This window comes from Thalassophryne amazonica, chromosome 6 (assembly GCF_902500255.1).
Source record: "Thalassophryne amazonica chromosome 6, fThaAma1.1, whole genome shotgun sequence".
Lineage (NCBI taxonomy): Eukaryota > Metazoa > Chordata > Actinopteri > Batrachoidiformes > Batrachoididae > Thalassophryne > Thalassophryne amazonica.
This window is the reverse complement of record NC_047108.1, coordinates 38,901,046-38,923,704: the sequence shown is the minus strand read 5'-3', so window position 1 is coordinate 38,923,704 and position 22,659 is coordinate 38,901,046. Positions and strand designations below refer to the sequence as shown.

Below are 22,659 nucleotides of genomic sequence, written 5' to 3'. Positions count from 1 at the left end.
CTTTATGTTCGTGTTTGTTTTTTGTGTTGCCTTATGTTAGGTCTTTTGTATTGCTTTATGTTCAGGTTTGGGTTTTGTATTGCTTCATGTTCATGTTTGCTTTTTTGTCTTGCTTTTGTTAATGTTTGTTTTTATGCCCCGCGGGTCATATAGCATCCAGGTTGTCCCTCTGTCCTTCCATCAGTTTGTCTGTCCGTCCGTCTGTCTGTCCGGCCGCAATTCGTTCGCCTCAACGTAGCTTGGCACCTATTGCTCGCAAAAACTTCATATTTGGTGGATACATGCCTTGGAGGATTACTTCGCATGGGTTCGAAGGCCGGTGACCTTGACCTACTTTTCAAGGTCACCAGTGGTCACAACTGTCAAATTCTTTGCCGCAACGTAGCGCCGAAGGATAATACTGCGTGGCGGGGCATTTCGTGATGAATGTCTTTAGTTTGTGTTGCTTTATGTTAGGTCTTTTGTATTGCTTTATGTTCATGTTTGGGTTTTTGTATTGCTTTTTGTTCATGTTTGTTTTTTTGTGTTGCTTTTTGTTCATGTTTGTTTTTTTGTGTTGCTTTATGTTCATGTTTGTATTTTCTTTTGTATTGCTTTGTGTTGATGTTTGTTTTTTACTGACCTCTGCCTGTTTTTGAAGTAAACCCCTTTTCTTATCCCATGCCTCTGTGTGAGTTCAGCATTTGTGTCCTATCTTTTTGTTACCAAGTTCACGACACAATTTGCATTTTCATTCACAGCCCCCACTTGCTCCTCTGCACGACAGGCATGATGGTCTGAAAATAAGGTGCGTTCAGACGCAGACAGGTGTTTTAAGTTTTACGCTGGATGCTCTTCCTTACGTTACTCCACATTTCATGGAGAATGGACAGGGTTAGCCTTGAACCAGGAAATTTAGGCTCTGCCCTGGTTACCAACCTCTGGTGGTCACCAACTTTCCTTGAATTACACATTTTAAATGTTTTATTCATTTTCTTTATTTTACACATGTCTCAATTCATTACTGAAAGACTGCTCAGTAATTTATTCTGTAACTACAAACTATTTCATGCGAATACACATAAAGGACTTACTTGATGCCACTTCCCCAATATTTGGTCAAAATAACACTTTTTTTGTCCAAAGGACTTCAAAATACATGTATGTATGTATGTGTGTGTGTGTGTGTGTGTGTGTGTGTGTGTGTGTGTGTGTGTGTGTGTGTGTGTGTGTGTGTGTGTGTGTGTGTGTGTGTGTGTGTAAAAAGCAGTGTCAACATGAACAAAAAGGAGAAACTCACCCAGACGAGCAGCTGGGTCATGACTACATCTCCAAGTTGACAAGCAGCGTGCAGGGCCGTACGAGGCAGAACGGGTGATGTGTCTGGATGAGCGTTGATCCGATCCTTGGTGCTGTGGGCCAGCAGTAGCAGCAGTCTGGGCAGATCTCTCTCAGTCACTGCAGACAGCAGCCACTTTGGCATGTTGTCTTCTAGCTGCTGATTGCCGCTGGCCGGGTGAAGAGCTGCCACAAATGCTCGTTGTTCATACTTTGCTCGAATCCACGATTCTCGTTCCTCTCTTATAATATAAACACACACACGACAACTGTCAATGAATAGAAAAAGAAATACAACAATATAAATGTGCTTAAAAGAAACTTATTCTTCCAAATCTTCCACATTCAACACACATGCACATCAGGGTCCACTGGGACCCCCACTGATAGATCTGGGATCCTTCGCCCAGTATATGAAGTCAACCATCACAGATCTAGGGGTTAAAGTGGGCACAGATTTGAAATTTGAATCGTCATATCAGGGCAGTTGTTAAATTGCACTTTTTCCACTTGAGACAGCTGATCAAAATAAAGCCAGTTATTTTGGGGCAACACTTTGAGACATTAATCCATGCCTTTGTTACTTCTTGGCTGGATTACTGTAATTCATTGCCCATCTTCAGATGGTGCAGAACGCTGCTGCACATCTTTTAACCGGCAAACATAAATATGAGCACACTTCCCCCATTTTAGCCTCACTACACTGGCTGCCCATACATTTTGGCTGGATGTCTAGAAACATCCTACTTTTAAACTCTGATAAGACTGAAATGATGGTTCTTGGTCCAGAGAGACATCAGCATCAATTTGACCAGCTAACGCTTAGCCTAAGCTCATGTGTCATACATCACACTGAAAAAGTGAGGAACCTTGAGGTAATTTTTGGTGCTACAATGTTCTTTGACTTCCACATTAGAGATATTATGAGGACTGCTTTCTTCCACCTTCAAAATATAGCGAAGATTCATCCCATCCTGTCTATGACTGATGCTGAGTGTTATGTGTCGGACGCAGCCCGGAGAACCGACCAGCGTTTGAAGGACCCAGTATAAAATAAGCAGAGCACGGTACAAAGGATAATAGAGTTTAATAAACATAACAGTGATGTGAAAAAATATAAAAGTGCGCGGTCTGGCGTGGTGGATTGCGGTGCGCTCCCAGCAGCGCTAACGGTCCGGAGCCAGAACCAATTCGGACCCAAGGACCCCGCCGACACCCCCCAGGTGGCCGCGACAAACCGAGTCTGTGAAAGAAGGAATCATTATGTGAGTCCACACTCAACACACAGAGAGAACGCTCAAAGGTGCACAAACAGCAAACACTTCCTGGCTTAATTACTAATCAGCTTCCCACCCTGCAGGCATGGAACACCCTGTTCACAAAACTCCACTGCAGAGGAAGCTGATTACACGACCAACATACAGCTCAATATAATAAGGTGTGAGGGACACCACATTTACTGACTGTATAAATATTAGTCACAAAATCTAACGTACCTCAGGAAGTGTGCTGACGAGCGTGAGACCTCACCCCCTCCTCTTTCACAGACCGTGCATCAAACCTGGACGTTCTCTGCATCCACTGATGATGAGATGGCTCCCGAGACGACGATCTCACCCGTCTGGTCACAAGGTCGAGTCTCTGGCAAATACACACTGTGTACTCCAGTCTTAAATGCCACCATGTTCCAATCCATTGTAGATGCACCACAGCTGTGAGTCCTGACGAGCCGCAGGTGATCAGCCTCAGGTGATCAGGGTGAGGTCCTGATAAACTCAGCTACACAGCCACTCAGTCCCAAATGCAAGCCACCTGGAAGGAAAAACAAAAGACAGGACAGAAAACAGAAACAAAAGGCAGCCAGGCCCCCCCAGCCACACAACACTGAGACCCTGGTTTGTGTGTTTGTCTCTTCTAGATTGGACTACTGGAATGTTCTATTTTCTGGTTTACCGCAGTACAGGATTAAGGGTCTCCAGTTGGTTCAAAATGCTGCTTCCAGACTTTTGACAGGAAGCAGAAAGTTTGACCACATTACACCCATTTTGGCATCTCTTCACTTCCTGTCTCAGTGAGATCAGATTTTAAGGTTCTGCTGCTAGTCTATAAAATTATTCACGGACGAGCCCCTCCCTACCTAGCTGACCTAATTAAATTTTACGTACCGGCCCGGGCTCTGCGTTCTCAGGATGCAGGACTACTTTGTGTCTCTAGGGTGAATAAAAAGTCTGCAGGACACAGTGCTTTCTCTTATCCTGCCCCTGTTCTGTGGAATGATATCCCTGCATCAATAAAACAGTCAGATTGTGTGGAGACTTTCAAGTCCAGCATACTGGCATAGTATGCTACTATGCTTTTTACCCTTTTAAATTCATTTTATTAGTAAACAGAGCGTGCCGCAGCCTCAACTTTATCTAAATTCTGGGTGTTTTAGTGAAGGTTAGGGCTAGTGGCCAGCGATCACCTTAGTATTTCTTCGTTTTTTCTTGTTGCTTAATGCTGACAAATTATACTGTTTCTTGTCTTTCTGATGCCTGATTCTGTTTTTTCGCTCTGTTTGAGGTGCGGCTCCATCCAGAGATAGGTGTGGTGTCTACTTCTGCAACCCTCCCATCCTGTACACTGGCAAAATTTCCTGCATATTCGTTTTGTAAATTGTTTTGTCAATTGTTTTGTCAATTGTGTTGGTAGCATGGCCCAAGCAGAGGGTCACCGCTTTGAGTCTGGGCTGCTTGAGGTTTTTTTCCCAAGTCATCAGAGGGAGTTTTTCCTTACCACTGTCACCTGTATGCTTGCTCTGGGGGTTGGTAAGGTTAGACCTTACTTGTGTGAAGCACCTCAAGCATAAAGCAAGAGGTCTAGAACGGAAATGGCATCGTTCAAAATTAGAAGTATTTCACCTTACGTGGTGTGATGCTATCTTAGACTATAAGCATGCATTATTGGCTACAAAGCGGACCTATTACTCTGATTTGATCAACAAAAACAAGCATAACTCAAAGTTCTTGTTCGACATGGTGGCAACACTTTTGCGTGGACAACCACCTGTAGTTCGCTCTCCTTTTACTGCACAAGATTTCCTGAATTACTTTGGGAAGAAAATAGAAGACATCAGGTTAAACATATCCCGGGATGCCTTAACCCAGCCACTACACCCTGCTATTGAGGTGGGCGCCACTACTGAGGTATTACCTAGATTTACAGAATTTGACAGTATCTCACTAGGCATGCTGACAAAACTCGTAATGTCAACAAAAAGCAGAACCTGTTTATTTGATCCTATACCAACAAAACTGTTTAAGGACCTGAGGCCCATGACTTAAGAAACCTAATCTTGACCCTAGTGTATTGACAAACTATCGGCCGATATCAAATCTATCATTTTTCAAGTGGTTACGCGGCAGCTCGTAGACTGAGAATAATCTTTTTGAGACACTGCAGTCTGCTTTTAGAAAATATCATTCCACAGAGAAGGCTCTCACTAAAGTGGTGAATGATCTTCTGCTTACAATGGTTCGGACACCACTACAGTTCTGTTGCTGTTAGATCTCAGTGCTGCATTTGATACAGTGGATTATCATATTCTACTTGATAGGCTGGAAAATCATTTTGGGATTACTGGGAGTGCCCTTGCATGGCTGATGTCATACTTGACCAGTCGTTCTCACTGTGTTTTGTACAGTAACACTACCTCTAACCTTAGTTACATGAAATTTGTGGTTCCACAGGGGTCTGTCTTAGGCCCCCTGTTTTTGTCCCTTTATATAGCACACCTTGGGCACATATTGCAGCGTTTTGGGGTTACCTTTCACTGCTATGCAGATGATACTCAGTTACACATGCCGATAACTGCTGGTAATCTCTTTCACATAAAATCCTTAGAAGATTGCCTTGCAGCAGTGAGAAGTTGGATGTCTAGAAACTTCCTACTTTTAAACTCTGATAAGACTGAAATGATGGTTCTTGGTCCAGTAAGACATCGGCATCAATTTGACCAGTTAACGCTCAGCCTTGGCTCGTGTGTCATACATCACACTGACAAAGGGAGGAACCTTGGGGTAATTTTACCTTTCACCTTAGGGACTACTTTGTGTCCCTAAGGTGAATAAGAAGTCTGTGGGTCACAGAGCTTTCTCTTATCATGCCCCTGTTCTGTGGAATGATCTCCCTGCGTCAATAAAACTGTCAGATTCTGTGGAGACTTTCAAGTCCAGACTTAAGACGCACTTATTTTCCCTTTCATATGGCTAGCATACTGGTACACTTTTGTTTTACGCTTTTTACTCTTTTAATTCATTTGTTAGTAATTGGAGCGGGCCGTGGCCTCAACTTTACCTAAATTCTGGGTCTTTTAGTGAAGTTTATGGCTAGTGGCCGGCGATCACCTTAGTATTTCTTTTAATTATTTTTGTTGTATTTTGTTTCCAATTTTATGTTTTTTTGTGAATTGTGTCTTTTATGATGTTTTTTTTATTTATTCTTCTGTACAATACTTTGGTCCAGTATGTTTTTTAAAAGTGCTTAACAAATAAAGTTTGTTGGTAAATATTCATTTGTAGTTTATAGAGTAGGGTCCTTAAGTATTTGGAAAGTGGCAGGATTTAGTTTTTTATGTTGACTCCGTACACCACCAATGGATTTGAAATAAAACAATTAAGATGTGCTTGTTGTGGAGATTGCTAAGTTGTTTAGCTTTAACTCAAGATGTTTAAGTAAAAAAAATCAAAATAACCATTTGGGAATTACAGCCATTTTTATAGAGGGTCCTCCCTTTTCAAAGCTCATAATAATTAGACAAACTAAGCACGAGGAACATTGTTAATGGAAATCATCAGTTTTACCGCCAGGTTTCCTGAGACATGTCAGGGGAATGACACATGAACAATGACTGAGTGACTGTGCAAGAAGACAAGTGAGGGAAGCCACCAAGCCAACCACATAGTATAGCTCTGTCAGACTAACAGGCGTCTGTGGCTTTGATTGTAAAACTGTGCTGAGTGCAAAGTATATCTGATGACTCACCAGTTGTACAGCTTCACGGTAGACTGGAACAAAGAAGGATTTTCTTAAAAGGAACATTTGAAATTTCAGCTCATTTGCCAGAAGGCACAAGGGAGGCTTGAACTTAGAATGGATGTGTTTTCTTATATGAAGATCCTTCTCTATTCCACTGCACCAAGAAGCTTTGCACTGACCACAGTTTCTCCAATCACTGCCACAAAATCCTAAGTCTCATTCAATTGTCACGGGTGATTTGATGGCTTCCCTCACTAGTTTCCTGATTGCACCGTCACCCAGATCTTGCGATCTGCCTGCTCCAGACAGATTCACCATATAGTGTCAGTTTATATTTCTTGATGTAAATGAAGTGTAAGATATATTCAGAGATGAAATGTTCATGTATCATCACCTGACCTATGTCAAGAAAACTGACTTTTAAAGTGATGCTTTGTATCAACAATACTTATACTGAGTTTGTCTAATTACTTATGCGCTCTGAATATGGAGGAACTATGTATATAAATGGCTGTAATTGCTTAATGTTTATTGCAGTATTTTTGTTAAAACCACAAATTAACGCTAAATACGGTTGTTCTCAAAAGTTTACATACCCTGGCAGTATATATACCTGGCAGATGTGCCTTCTGGCAATTTGTAGCTAAACTTTCAGGTTTTCTTTTTAAGAAAATCCTCCTCTGTACCACTTCATCATGAAGCTTCAATTTCTCTTGTCTGGTATAATGGCTTTTCTACCACCAACATGTGAATGCAGCATTACACATAACTTTAAAAGATTGGAGGTGATGGTCTAGTGGTTAAAGCGATGGGCTTGAGACCAGAGGATCCTAGGTTCAAATCCCAGCCTGACCGGTGTGTAGTGGGTGAATCGGGGTGAATATGAGGCACTGATGTGTAAAGCGGTTTGAGTGTCTGATGCAGATGAAAAAGTGCTATATAAATGCGGTCCATTTAATGAGCTTGTTTGTCAGTTTCTTTCATTCTCAAAATTGCATTTTACTACAGACAAATGTGATAGTGTATGTTTTTGTGTGTCTTTCGCACATTTTAAAATCAGGCTTCTGAGATGAAAATAAAGGTCCTTGTATCCTTGAATGTTCTGGATTTGTACATGAAGACTGTGGTCAGTGGGTGGTACTCACCGTGTTGCAGTAGGTGTGGGTTTGGTCCTGCCCTGGGTGCAGCTCTCCCAGATGCTGTTTGCCCGGTGGTTTCCGATGGCAGCCAGGACTTGTGTGAGCTCTCCAGGCCAGTCGTCCAGGTCCAGTGAGCGTACACGAGACAGATGGGTTCCCAGATTGCGGTGGATCCCTGAGCACTCAATGCAGATCAGTGCACCCAGGTTGAGACTGGCCCAAGTAGGATCTGCAGGGAAAAATGCACCAAAAACAGACTGCTGACAGGAAGAATGGTGGTATTAAAGACACATGACTGAAGAGCAGAACTAAGTGCACGTGTGGTTGTGAAATCAGAACTGTGCTGCAGAAGTTGACATGGTAGAACTCACTTGGTGCTTCGCAGTCCACACACAGACTGTTGCCCTTGGCGTTACGGATGGCCTGCAGGGCCACGGCCTCGCTCTGACTGCTCCTCCTGGCCTACACACATTCCAACACACAATCACTGATATTAGCAGGACACACAGAATTTAACCCTCAACCACGGCGCATGGGACAGAGACATTTATGACATGTACTGAACATGGTGCTTATTCCCACAAAACATGCAAATCCTTCTTCTAAGAGTACAAAACAAAAGTGAATTTACCTTGTTTCTGCCGCTTTCACATGACTGCAGACTCGCCAGGATCTGGCTCTCTATAGCCGACACCCAGGAGTCCCTCTCCTCCAGAGTCTGAGCCTCAAAGTGCCATGTCTGCCCGGTGAACGACACAATGATAAAATCTGCATTCTCCTCTTCTGCAAGGAGAAACAAAGTCCACTGAAAATGTGCATATATGCACACACACACACACACACACACACACACACACACACACACACACACACACACACACACACACACACACACACACACACACACACACACACACACACACACACACACACACACACACACAGGCAGAGAACTCATGGTGCAGCAACGTAATGAATGTTATTAATCTGTGGACAAGAAAAAATCAACAAAGAAACAAAAATGCGAACTTGATGGGAGGAAGAACTCTAAGTTACGTATATAATGAGTGCAATTCAGTGAAACAGTCAAGTTCAGGATGGAGGTAGGATGTGACAAAAACACAAAAAGAGAACGCATAAGACAGGGTTCCGGCTCCATCGTCCTTGTTTGTTACCTGTCTTATTAATGTTTCTCAAGCTACCAAAGCTCTTTAATTTCCACATTTTGCGTTTGGCTGCAAAGCGAAAGACAAACACAGGAGAAGGAAAAAGACAAACATAGAAAGTTAAGAATAGATTTCCAGAAAAAGAAAAACCCCTCCAGTTAACAAGGAGAAAAGTGTCAGGAGATAGTAACAATTTAAAAAACAACTGTGCAGGAATATCTACATTATTTAAATTTGTAAACAATGCTTTTTTTTTTTTTTTTTTGCTGCAAGTTTTTTACTGTAACATTTCCCCAGAGAATCATGTGAGAGGTCACTGCAGGAATCAGACACTCCTCTTACTTAAAAAAGCCCTGGAAATACACTCTTCCAAAACCAATATTTATGTTTTATTAATGCCTTTGCTTTCAAATAATTAATTATCTGACATGAAGGGCTTTGCCAGGATGTGGGTTTTAAACACTCTAAAGCTAAAGAACTGAGCTTCTTAAGAACCATGAAAGCTTTAATCTGGCCTGAAATAGGAAATATTATTTTGCAGTGGAGTTGTAGTAAAAGGTACATGAAGCAAATTTTTAATCTTTTCCATTCCGAGATCTACTTGTATGAGCTTTTCCTGTTTTTTTTGTTTGTTTTTTTTCTATTTCTTCACACTAGCTATTTTAATATACCCTTAAAGGAAGACCTGTACAGGTCATTTTCCATAGCTTGTAGTCACACATGCACATCTCCTGAATTTACAAATTTGAATGCTTTTATTGCAAAATAACCGCTGTAAAAATAATGTAGCGAAGTAGCTTATTTATAAAACCCAGTGAGCAAGTGCACAAGCAGGGTACATTTAACTTATTTGTTATGTGTCCTGCATAAAAGTTGCACAAATTAAAGTATTCCTCTAGCTGTTGCCAACTGCAACCTCAATTCCAATGAAGTTGGGACGTTGTGTAGAATGTAAATACAAAGCAGAATACAATAATAATTCAACTTATATTCAATTGAATACACCACAAAGACAAGATATTTAATGTTCAAACTAATGGCTTTTGCCTTACAATATAAAGCACCTTGGAGCAACTGTTTGTTGTGATTTGGTGCTATATAAAAAAAACTGATTTGATTTGATTTGATCAACTTTATTGTTTTTGTGCAAATATTTGCTCATTTTGAAATGGATGCCTGCAACACATTTCAAAAAAACTGGGACAGTGGCAACAAAAGACTGGAAAAGTTGATTTATGCTCAAAGAACACCAGTTTGGAACATTCCACAGGTGAACAGGTTAATTGGAAACAGGTGAGTGTCATGATTAAGTATAAAAGGAGCATCCCCAAAAGGTTCAGCTGTTCACAAGCAAAGATGGGGTGAGGATCACCACTTTGTGAACAACTGCATGAAAAAAAAAATAGTTCAACAGTTTAAGAACAATGTTTCTCAACATTCAATTGCAAGGAATTTAGGGGTTCCCTAACCCTAGCTGCAAGGTTTCCTATAGAGCTGTGCAAGCAGTGTTCTGACATTAGCAAATTAGCATTCTTAGCTAAAGTGGCGGCGCTGGGTTAAGCATTAACTACTTTGATTTGTGCAGCTTATATGCGGAATGCTAACAGAACTGTCGCCTCAGCTATGAGTGAAAAGATGATCCCATAAAATGAGTGCAAAATTGTGTGGACTTTCCAAACATTTGCATGTTGGTTTGGAGAAAGTTTTGCAGGTGATTTACTAAGATTAATTTTGCACATGACAGTGGGTGGTAAAATGACAGGCAGCAGTATGTAAATGAGGATTTTGTGTGTGTTAATGACTGTAAGCACAAAATGAAAGTCAATCAGCCACTTGCAGCACACAATAAGACAGACACACATTTTAACTGAAAATGTCATTTACTGTATATGTGCCAAATTGAAAAATGAATGTACCCTGAGAAGGATTCCACGGAAAACTGAGGTGTGTGGCACAAGACTGGATTCAGGAATTTATTGTCACCTTGCTGTAAATAGACTCAGCATCTGTTTCTTGAGTTTGGATACTGTGGTGAGCTAGGATATAGATACATTTATTATGATCATTATTAACATCATGATTAAACTGTTGGTTTAAGACACGGATCTTCAAATTCAAGTTCCCGTGATGGAGATGTTTTTCACAGCACGTGAACTGACTCCGGAATTAAATATATTCTCTTCACATTCATATAACTGGAGAGGATTTAATATAGTATGAGAATCACTTTTTGTATGCTATATTTGTAGCTGTTGCTTTCCACTTGTGCTGGCGTATGCTAACTGCTGTCAGCCACTGTGCATGGCCACTAGAAATTGATGTTTAATTGTGGCATTTTCTGTATTAACCCTCAGGGGTCCATGGGTTCAGTGATGAGTCTACATCAATAGTGTTTATGTTTCTGGACCTCTAAGGGTTAGAGAAAATTATAATGTGAAAATAAAGAAATGCATATCTAAACAGCTCACAGGGACAAAGTGAATCAGATTCATGCCTGTCTGCATTGCTCACACAACACTGGGCAGGTTAGCGCTAAGGTTTCAAATGTGTCTCAGCCTCCGAAAATGCTTTTAGCTTTGATAAATCATGCTGCGTGTGCAAACCTCACCTATGTGCATGTTCAACACCCATAATATTGTGAACTCGTGTATATTCATGAAGGTGAACGTGTTAAATGAACAATAATATATTTGTGCATTTGAAAGACGCTATCTTCAGTGTACACTGATAGTAAATCAGCATGCATTTTATAGGAATATTGTTTCTACATATTTTTACACACGCACTCCTTTTGTAAATCAGACATAGCAACCTTTGTACAACCTTTGTACAAACACTGAAAAAAGTTGGTAATTTTGATGATACAGTGTTATAATGTTCCATATAAGTCAGTTTGGGTGCAAGTGGCCGAAATAAATTTGCATTTGCAGAGAAGCCATAAATGAATAAATGGAGGTGCTCGTGCTCAGTCACCAGCTTCACAGATAACATGCAGTGTCGCTACACCATTTTTATGGCAGTTATTTTGCAGCAAAAATGTTCTAAGTTTTGAATTCTTGAGATGAAAAAGTGTGAGTGGAACTCATAAAAATAACCTGTACGTGTTCATTCACAACTTTGTAAAAATAGCTTCATTGCTTTCTTTTGTCTTTTAAACATGAATCAAAAAGCTATATTAATCAGAGTCCTATCGAATGTACTTCTAATGTATAAAACTAAAGCTGCAATCATTCTAACGTTACCTTCAGCTTGCCCAACAGCAGCGTCTCCTTTTTGATTCATGCTTTTCTTCCTCCTGTTCTTCTTCCTGTCACTCATGGGAGACGATTGGCCGGGATCTTTTGCAGCAAAAGGACTAGCTGTTCCTTCAAGGGCATCTGGCGTGTGGGTGTAGAATAATGAGTCATGTATGACAGCAGTTTACTGAAGTGAGCTACAGTATTGTCCAGCTGGTGGCGCTGGCTGGAATGTTTTCCTTCCTGCATACTTACCAACACTTTGTACTTTAGTGGACAGTGATGAGGGACAGTGCTGAAGTCCCCTGTCTCCTCCTTGAGGGGACAAACTACCAGACCTGTCATCAGCGACAGACAGCGTGGCTGGACACAACTGAGGAACTAAGAGGAAAAAGAACAGAGAGTGTGTGTATATTTATAAAACTAGGCAGAGACGTGTCTGTGTAAATTCATGTTAATTTATTGAGGTGAAAATGACTCATGCATGTTACAGTTTGCGCTCGCATCATCAGAAAATTATTTCTCATAGTCTCTCAAACACAGAGCTGCTCTGAGGAGAACCATGACAGAAGACCACAAAACCAGAAGACATGCTTTGGTCCCAGAATTTGTCTGGTAGTCTGCATGTGCCTCAGAATATTTTGTTTTATAATTTCTGTCAAGGAGGTTATGTTGTCATTTGTCTGTCTGTGTACATATGTCAAAGAGCAGTTGATTCAGTTTTGTTTTTGATCTGGATCAAGGGATAGATGTTGCCTACTGCTCTCTGGTCCTTGAGGTTTGATGTTTAATCCTGATTCTGCCTTTCATCTTACATTTTTGATGCAGATTCCTTTGTTCTTGTAATCAGGACTGTGGATTACTTCAGTATGCAGGATCAAAGAGTCAGATGTCTACCTTGACATCATAATCCAGCAATCACAACCTAAAATATTAATAACAATCAAAACTATTTTTTGACAGGTGTGGTCCTTATGGAGTGGATAAATGATCTGAATTTTGTTAGAGGCTTATTTGAAATTAAAAGGGACTGTCAGCACAACATAAAATTGTATTTGGAGGACAGTGGCTGGTCCTCCCACCTACTGATAACGTCTTTAGGGTGGTTGATGGTGAGATTGGCCATTTAGATGCTGTAAAACACCTGGAAAACAACTTGTGTTTGTGCACCACCACCTTCCATTAGAGGGCAGCACGTGTTATGAAAGAAATAAGGGAAAGCTATTTGGAGTCTCATCTCTGGAAAAGATGACACCACAAGAGAGCACCAAAGGTTTTGCATTTGGAGGGTAGAAACTAGTGAAGTGCTGAGGAGCTCCACGGGATATTCCACTTAAGTGGGCGAGTGGAAGCTCTGAATTGCAGTGGCTGTGCTCTCTGCGGTTTGCACACCTTGAAATGGCTAAAGCCTTGTGGTTGGAGGCACCTGCTTCTAGTCTGGTTGCCCCAGTGGCAGTTTCTGTGGCAGCTTTTGATGGTGTCAGATATCACCCTTGTCAATGATGTATTATGAGGCCTAGAAATTCTCGAGGTGTCTTATTTGTTGTCTCGGTGTACGCTTTGACCCAGTTGAGTGGCACATCTGTGTGGGCGACATTTTACCTGCAGCTTCACTTGTTGATTGATGACTACGCCTGAGGTGATATTCTACTGATCATGGGTGATTTCAAGGAGACCACTGACAATTACAGAGCAAATTAAAAAGACTGTATTGGTCCTTGTGGGTCAGTTAGTCCAGTGAAAACGGAACAGTGCTCCTTGACTTTGCAAAAAGTCAGGGGCTATGAGTTGCTGGATCACGGTTTGAACATCCAGAGCAGCACTGCTGGACATGGTATTCTAATGCCACTGTCGCTGACCGAACGGTCCCCCCTAACAATCGGTACCCTCCCACGCCCCCAGCCTTCACTGCACATACGTCATTTCGGACCACAGCAGCGCCATTTCTGATCGTCAGCAGCGGTATACCAATTATCACCTAATTTCTGCTTAAAACTTCACTCCAGTCATCATCTATCTCAGCGACAGATATCTGAAGCTTTTGTACAACAATCATTTCCACATAAATTCTGCATTATTTAATAATAAAAGACAGGGGACCAATCAGAGTGCCACAGCAGCACGTCTGAGTCTGACCTGCTGCTGTGGTGCCTACGTCATTTCGGAGCATCAGTAGCGATTCTCCGATTACCACCTCGTTTCTGCTTAAAATTGTCTTTAGAATGATTTAAGAGGTTTTAATTTGTCATCTGATGGTTAATAATCACATTATTCACTTTGATCACTTTGGATGTGGAGAGTCAGACTCAGATGTACTGCTGTAAATGACGGATGCGCAACAAAGGCAGGCCGGACCAGTTTTTAGGAGGGACCATTCAGTCGGTGACACCGGCAGTACTGCTAAGGAGACTGATCATGTTCTTGTGGGAAGACACATTTGTTCCAGCCTACCTATGACTGGATTTGAGGTCTGGGTCAGAAAATGTGACATTTGTGTGAAAAAAATCCTGTAGTTTCCACATGCACAAATCTTGTGAAAATATGGCAAAAAATTAAAGTCTGAAATTAGTCCTTTACTGTGTTTCTGAATGATTTATGCTCCAAAACATGCAGAAACACAGATATTTCTTCTGACAAAAATTTGGACGGATTCACGTGTAATCATCTGTAACTTGAAAAATATGTACTATGTGTTTTTCAAATTCTGATTATGTGTTTGTATTGTGTTCTACTTATATTAACAGTTTCTGAAATTTCATCTCAAATTTCTGTGATTGAGACAGAATGTTCCAGCAGAAGTCATGTGAATTTAGTTTGAATATAAAATCTTACAATAAGAAGAATTTTACTTGGTACTTCACTCCGCTCTGGTCGTCACCATAGCAACACGCAGATCAGCTGTGTTTTGACAGGTGAATGACAGAAACACGATAAAACATGGATTTCCAAGTGAATTTTAATATTTTTGACCAAAATAAAATGTTTGAAGAATGGAAAGAGGAGGAGAGCAGACAAGAAGAACAGCAAACCCAACAGCGTAAAGATTTAACATCGGACGAACTAGACAAGATTGAAGACGGGAAAGAAGAAGAGAACGGTTCTATCCTTGCAGGCAGCCGGAGCGCTCCGCATCAAAACAGCAAGCGTAGTTTCTGGACCTGTTGCCAGAGTTGGCTGCAGCTCCACAAAGCAGAGAGGGGGCAGTGTGAGTGGCCCGCTGCGGTGCTTAGCGAGCCCACAGACACGGTAAGCGCATCAGAGACAAAATATCTTGAGACTGGTATAAAATAGTCCCAAATACTTACGCATTTTTATCAAGTTCTGTTAACTTAAATAAATATTTGTGTGTTAGCTCACTGTGTGGGACCATGGTATAAGCAGATTAAACAATGAGAAGCCACATGCATTATACGGTTTGAATGCACTTCTGCGTCGTGCATTCAAACCGTATAATGCACAGCTTCTCGTTGTTTAATCCTTACACACATGCACACACACACACACACACACACACACACACACACACACACACACACACACACACACACACACACACACACACACACACACACACACACACACACACACACACACATATATATATACTGTATATATGGGCTACAACAAGTTTATATTATTTAGGCATAATATTTGATCACAGAAGAGATGTTTTTTTTTTTTTACAAAATTGTTACCATTTCTGCAAGGTAAACGCTTATCATACAACCTTTGTTCCTGTCAGCTGAATAAAACAGCTGAAGCTGCAGGAATAGGTTTTAATGGAGTTTCCAACACTTTAAATTAAAGGGTTTATAGGGATTTTATTCATATTGTGGAGTGACTTTTAGAAGCAGACAAGCCAAAGTGGAACAGGTCTAAACGTGGAGGACGCCCGCCTGGAGAATATTGCCAACTTTCTGAGGATGAAAAAAGGGCGTATCATTGGCATGCAACTCAGATTTGCAGAAGCAATGCAAACAAATCTAAAAACCTCAAGTCTGCAGCTTCTGTAGCAGAAACACCCTCCACAGAACAGCAGCCTATGAGGGGACAACCTCCCTTAAATAACACACCTATGAGTCCTCGCAGCCTCGGGAAGAGAAAGAGAAAGCTGGTTTCTGCCAACAGACTCCAGGAATCTATAGCTAAAGTGAGGCAGAAGGCTGCTGAAATAAGGTGGCAAGTGGAGTCTGCAGAACCACTGCCTGGTACCTCAACTTACAAGGGCAGCAGCAGTGGACAGGAACAGTCTACTATGCAAAATCACAAAGGCAGTCACGTACAGACACCTTCTTTAATTAGAAGACTAGTTGGTTTGATTCCATCAAATCCTCTGGACAGCTTGGATATGTTTTTTTCAGTATCTGCCTCACTCCAAAGTTCCAGACTCAGATTTGCTTTCAGTAAGCTATCAGTTTATGGGGACCCTGTAAACTTGTAAACGCTCCTCAATAAAAGTGCTGTAACGTTTTCTTTCTGAAAAATGAACATAACCACCATGGCATGTCAATAGAGGGCATTACAATGTGAAATTGCAGTCACACAGTCATACTGATGTCAGCCGCCATGCTCAAGTACAACTTAATGGTGATAACAAGGGTGAGACAGGTGCGACCCTCTTGTCCAATTGGGATAATACAGTCAGGGGGCTTCAAACGTATGGACCGTGGGCTGCTAAGGGTAATCATCCAGATATGAACTCACAGTATGGACTGTCAACTTTAACTTGGCTACATCTGGTACGATTGCAAATTACAACACTTTTTGTGTGTTATTCCAACCCCCCCCCCCTTTTTTTTTTTTAAAGATCCAAAACTAACCAGACTGTTGGCTAGTGAATTTCCTTGTCAGCAGTAGCAGTTGACTTTTGTGTCAGATGTCCTCTGGAGTAATTACACTCAAATTAAAGCTGACAATTTGTGTTGAGGGACCAAAGATAAACATACGTATTTTCAACATCCAAATGTTTGTGGTTCCAAATGTAAGACAAAATAGTTGCCAGAGAGTACCTGTATTGGTGCTATCAGCAGCAGTCAGCTCCTTACTCAGCCCATTAACTCCAGGAAGTGAACCAACGGGAACAGGCGAGGGGCACGAGGGGACAACTGCTCTGGGAGGACGTTTTCCAGGAACTTTGACAGTCACACGCAGCAGATCGATATCCTTCCCGTGGATATTCTGGATGTAGTCCTGCAACCAGCACAGTATCACACAGCTGACATCTTCACAGACAGGAAGATGAAAAGGTTATTAAAATCCTAGAAACAGGTTTGGACATTTAGTGTTTCCAGTGGTGTCTGTTTGCCAATAAGTGAGAGACCTCCATGAGAACCCCTTGTTTGTGTATCTGTCTGCGCTTACACCTGTCCTTCCAGTCAAACATACTTTCAGTGGATTTCCTTCATACTATGAAAACTTCTCATCTGTGCACGTAGGAGACAAAACATAACAGAAAAGATTTTGATAAAATTTCAGAAAAACCGCCCCTGTAATGGTCCTGTAATTCTGGAGTCAACTTTGGTGACGGACAGATGTCACAAGAGTTGTATCTTCTTCGTTGTGTACTTATGATGTATGATGCTGGTGCTAAATCGTGATCTTATACATGCTGTGTCAGAATTAGAATAAATGGCTGTTTGACAGGGATCACAGCAACATTTTAATGGGCTTCATTTATAGTTCAAATGATATTAATACTGATTCCTGTCATGATGTGCATTTATGACCATAAAACAATCAACTTGTATACTGTCACTTGTGATCAAGCGGCAAACCTCAATCACATATTTTGACCCCAAACCGTAAATGAAATATATTACAGTTCCTTGACTGGCGTGTGATCAAATGCCCAAATTCAAAGCAGAAATAAAACATGTTTACAGCCTAAAAACAGTTTTGGTCTCCATAGATAGTTTGCAGACATTAGACCTTGATTCTTACAATGTAGGGTTACACTGTTTTGAATTAAGGGCAAAGGTCAAACAGAGTTCCAGAAGGCATCTAAAATGGTCACCAGTGTGACTAACTTTTTAATTATTTTGTGACCTCCATCCATCCATCCATCCATCCATCCATCCATCCATTTTCTTCCTCTTTATCCGGAGTCGGGTCGCGGGGGCAGCAGCTCAAGCAAAGCCGCCCAGACCTCCCGATCCACACACACCTCCCCCAGCTCCTCCGGGGGAACCCCAAGGTGTTCCCAAGCCAGCCGAGAGATGTAGTCCCTCCAGCGTGTCCTGGGTCTTCCCCGGGGCCTCCTCCCAATGGGACGTGCCCGGAACACCTCTCCAGCGAGGCGTCCAGGGGGCATCTGGAAAAGATGCCCGAGCCACCTCAACTGACTCCTTTCGACGTGGAGGAGCAGCAGCTCGACTCCGAGCTCCTCCCGAGTGACCAAGCTCCACACCCTATCTCTAAGGGAGCGCCCAGCCACCCTGCGGAGGAAACTCATCTCGGCCGCTTGTACTCGCGATCTCGTTCTTTCGGTCATGAGCCAAATCTCATGACCATAGGTTAGGATGGAACGTATATCGATCGGTAAATCGAGAGCTTTGCCCTCCTACTCAGCTCTCTCTTGACCACAACGTTCCGATACAGCGACCGCATCACTGCAGATGCTGCACCGATCCGTCTATCGATCTTACGCTCCATCCATCCCTCACTCGTGAACAAGACCGCGAGATACTTAAACTCCTCCACTTGAGGCAAGGACACTCCACCGACCTGAAGAGGGCAAAGCACCTTTTTCCGGTCGAGAACCATGGCCTCGGATTTGGAGGTGCTGATTTTCATCCCGGACGCTTCACACTCGGGGGAGGACCAGTGTTCACTCAAAGCCTGCTCACAGGCGAATGACGCAACCAACAGGCGTGAAAAAACTCACGCATGCGCACGAAGGTTCAAGCTTGGCTGATGCAGTCACACGTGATTCAAATCCATAAGATTATTGCAAAAAATAAAAAGGTCCGTTACTTTTCTAACACACCTCGTATTCTGAAAAACGGCCCAAAAAATATCAAGTATACAGCCAGGGTGTGTAAACCTTTGAGCACAACTGTGTGTATATATATATATATATTAATTATTAAGATCCTGTTGTCTTATTTGAAATTTGTACATGTTCAGCGAAGCCCCTCTATTTTGTCCCGTTATAATTTCACAAAGACCACAATGGAAATAAGCGTTTATGCTTTATTGTGTCATCTGTGTATCACTCACTCTGTATGTTTATATTGATGTTGCAGAATAAACTCAGTCAATAAATCAATCATAAACAATATTTTATGTACATTTTAATGGCGTCTGCAGGAGGTCGTGTGTGTTTGCGCATATCTGAGCTTTTGAAAAGACGCATCTACATGCTGACGTCTGTGAGATTTCTTGTAAATCACTCCAGAGGTGTTGTTAGACTACAAAAACAGTGTTTTCTGTTTTAGAAGTGTTCATTTCTTGCTAGCTTTTACATAATATATGAGAAACATGTTAGATTTACACACAAACGCAGTGATTTCAGAGCGGGTTGAATTAGCAGCCAGACAGAGACTAGCCAATGACATCACAATGCCACTGTACTCTGATTAGCTGCCCCCCCCCCCCCCCAAAAAAAAAACCAAACAGATTTGCATGATTCATAGCATAAAAATAGGAAACAGAATGTGATCTTTTGACCTATTACAATAGGTCAAGGTCATCCATCTTTGAACTTTTCCAAGGTCTTGTCCCAAGAATGTTCCCAGTGAATTTAAAGACCCTGGCAAGTAGTAGGACTGGACTTCTATTGATCACAGACAAACGGACAAACACAAAGCCTTCTCAATATCCGATGCCCATATTTTGCTGGCCTCGGGTAAAAATGATTTAAATCAGTGAGTGAACAGCTAAAAAGTTACTCTCTAATTCTATCCTAATCTAAGTGTGATTGCTATCATTTGGTGATCAATAAACTATTTGAATTATCTGATTTTCCATGCCTGTGAAAACCTTGCTTCCAACACAAGATTTTGTTGGGCTGAATTCCTTGATCAAACTGACCAGAATATTTGTAAATCCACAATTCACACCTCATCTTAACCTCTTACAGTTCATCTAGTGTTGTGATAGAGAGATGAATTCATTCTGTTTTTATTAAAGTGTTCACAAGTTTAATTACCTCCACTGACAAAGTTGGAGGAGGTTACGTTTTGCCCCTGTTTGTTTGTGAACAACCTGGAGCCCACAATTTTTCATATATCGCTATGATTTTTTTTTTTTTTTTACTGTAGATTCATATGCTGATAGGTTATAGGTCAAAGGGCAAAGTCAGGAAAAATCTTGGAAAATTTGAAAAATCCCTATCATATAATATTGAACTAATTTTCAAAAATTCATAACTCTACCAAAAAAAAAAAAAAAAAAAAAAAAAAAAAATCAAATTTCTTTCATATTTGAGAGCGTTATGTAGGATGGTATCCTTTATCGACTGTCAAAGTTTGATCTGGATCTGATCCACATTACAAATTTTGTGGCCACTTAAATTTAACATTGAAAACCCCATTTAGTATACTAGCATGTTGCCTGTGGGGATCCACAGGCTCTAGATTGAGTAGTGTCTATCAAATAAGTAGCTGACATTTTTCAAAGGTGGTAGTAAATTATGAAAAGTTTCTATAATGAGCTGGAATGGAGTGTGAGTCCAGAATGTTTTTAGTACCTTAGACCTCAACAGCTTTTAGAAGAAGAATTCAAACCTTTTATTTCCTGTTAATTACATATTTCTAAATGTTAATTTACTGTCTTAATGTATTTATAAATTGTTTGGGTCCTTGTTATCATATACACACTATTATTATTATTATTATTATTATTATTATTATTATTATTACTTCTATTTTGCCTTTTGATTTTTAAATGGACCACAATTATGTTCTTACGATATTATGTACTAACTAAATAAACTCATGCACGCACACTTTTAATATATAGATGATTTACTGCCGCCTGCTAGAATGGCGTGAGAGTCCAAAATGTAAATATCAACGTCCATTGTTAAGGGCCCCTTCACACATAACATGAAAGACGTAGAAACTGGAAGAAAATCTGCGAACCAAACACAAAATGGGGAACCATCGTGCGCATGCATGAACACAGTGTGAGCAGCTGGGACATGTTGCACTACATCATGCTGCTGATGTGGAGAAAAATAAAATAAAAAACAGCTGTATAATTAGTGAATATCACTAGGATGATATAAATAATAAATAAAAATGGATGCAATACAGAACCCCGTGGTTAAATAACTCTGGTTAAATAAAAGATAAATGCCACTCACGAGATTCAAACCTGCAATTTACAAAAGCTCTGATTACCAGACAGAACATTTACCACTGCACTACAATTACTGTCTTATAACAGGAGGGTAAAATGGCTAAAATCAACAAAGAGACTAACACATTTAAAAAAAAAAAAGTGAAAATGCCGTGATAACTGACCAAATGGCGTTTGTTACAGCATATTTCTGCTGATATGTGACTGAAAGTGGTGCATTTGTCGCACTGTTGGCTTGTCATATAGTCCTACGGCGCACCGCTCATAGGACACGTGTGTCCTGTCAGACAGATGTGACATTCAGATCATCTGCTGTGTGTCCACATGAACTGATGGTTCGTTTCAGCTGGGACAGTCTGTCATTGTGCGTGCTGTGCGCTCTCTCCAGCCCGTCGCAAAAGCGATATATATTTTTATGTATTTCCACGTGAGGACAGCAAGCACACACATGCATCACAGTGGAGAGTTCGGTACGTGTTCTGCAGCTGTGACATGCACGCTTTTATTTTTACACACCCCCAAACAGTCACAATCCTGTATTATTGTGTGCCTGGAAAAGCTTTTACAAATGGTGGCGGAATACATCAAATGCACTAGCCTTCTCACTCATGGAAACAGCAACGTGACACTTAACTAAACAGACTAAAACATTTGAACTACAAAGACACAATAAATTAATACCAATAACAATGTTAAACTAACATGAACCACAAAAACATTTAACACCCCAAAACCCTGAACTCCCATGGTATATTGCAGCACAATGTCCATGGTTCGCTGTTGTTAGCTAATATAGCTAATTTCTCCAAAATACGAGGTCTGTTAGAAAACTATCCGACCTTTTAATTTTTTGCAAAAACTATATGGATTTGACTCATGTATGCTTGCATCAGCCAAGCTTGAACCTTCGTGCGCATGCGTGAGTTTCTTCACGTCTGTTGGTTGCGTCATTCGCCTGTGAGCACGCTTTGAGTGAGCAGTGGTCCACCCCCCTCGTTGGATTTTTATTGTGAGGAAAATGTCTGAATGATTTGGAGCTTTGCTGCATCAAATTTTTCCAGAAACTGTGAGAGACAGCCAGGTGGAAACCATTCGGAAGATTCAGACGGCTTTCAGGGACGATTCTATGGGGATCACACAGATTAAGGAGTGTTACAACCAGTTTAAAGATGGTGGACAATGGCGGAGGGCAGCCGCACTCCGAGCGGCGATTGACAGGCTGAAACGACCAGATCATTTCCAAACTGAACGCTGTGTTGATCTGGGATGTCATCTGACTACTACAGAAATGACAGAAGAGGTGGACATACCACTTTTTCGGCACATTCCACTGTTACGGGAGTTTTTGTCATGAAAAGACATGCGGAGGAATTTGCGCGTCGGGACGGAGCCGCTAATGGCGCGGGACAAAAAGCAACGCCGTGATGAAGCCTCACAGGACATGTTGTGGCATATCCAGCTCGTCCACAATTTCTCGGATAG

The 22,659-nt window shown here is 41.3% G+C and overlaps 1 protein-coding gene across 5 annotated transcripts in view; it reads right to left on the bottom strand.

The window, feature by feature from the left end:
• Positions 1-22,659, bottom strand: part of agap2 (ArfGAP with GTPase domain, ankyrin repeat and PH domain 2) — a 111,156-nt gene that overhangs the window by 2,480 nt on the left and 86,017 nt on the right. For 3 of the 5 annotated variants that reach the window (XM_034172018.1, XM_034172015.1, XM_034172017.1), the window contains 8 exons: positions 16,884-17,064; positions 12,130-12,255; positions 11,881-12,015; positions 8,648-8,707; positions 8,104-8,255; positions 7,844-7,934; positions 7,479-7,701; positions 1,280-1,559 (listed from right to left, as the gene is read on the bottom strand). In XM_034172018.1, the coding sequence (XP_034027909.1) occupies positions 1,280-1,559; positions 7,479-7,701; positions 7,844-7,934; positions 8,104-8,255; positions 8,648-8,707; positions 11,881-12,015; positions 12,130-12,255; positions 16,884-17,064 (1,248 nt within the window). The remainder of the gene's footprint in view (positions 1-1,279; positions 1,560-7,478; positions 7,702-7,843; positions 7,935-8,103; positions 8,256-8,647; positions 8,708-11,880; positions 12,016-12,129; positions 12,256-16,883; positions 17,065-22,659) is intronic. The other 2 variants (XM_034172019.1, XM_034172016.1) reach the window with 1 other exon arrangement.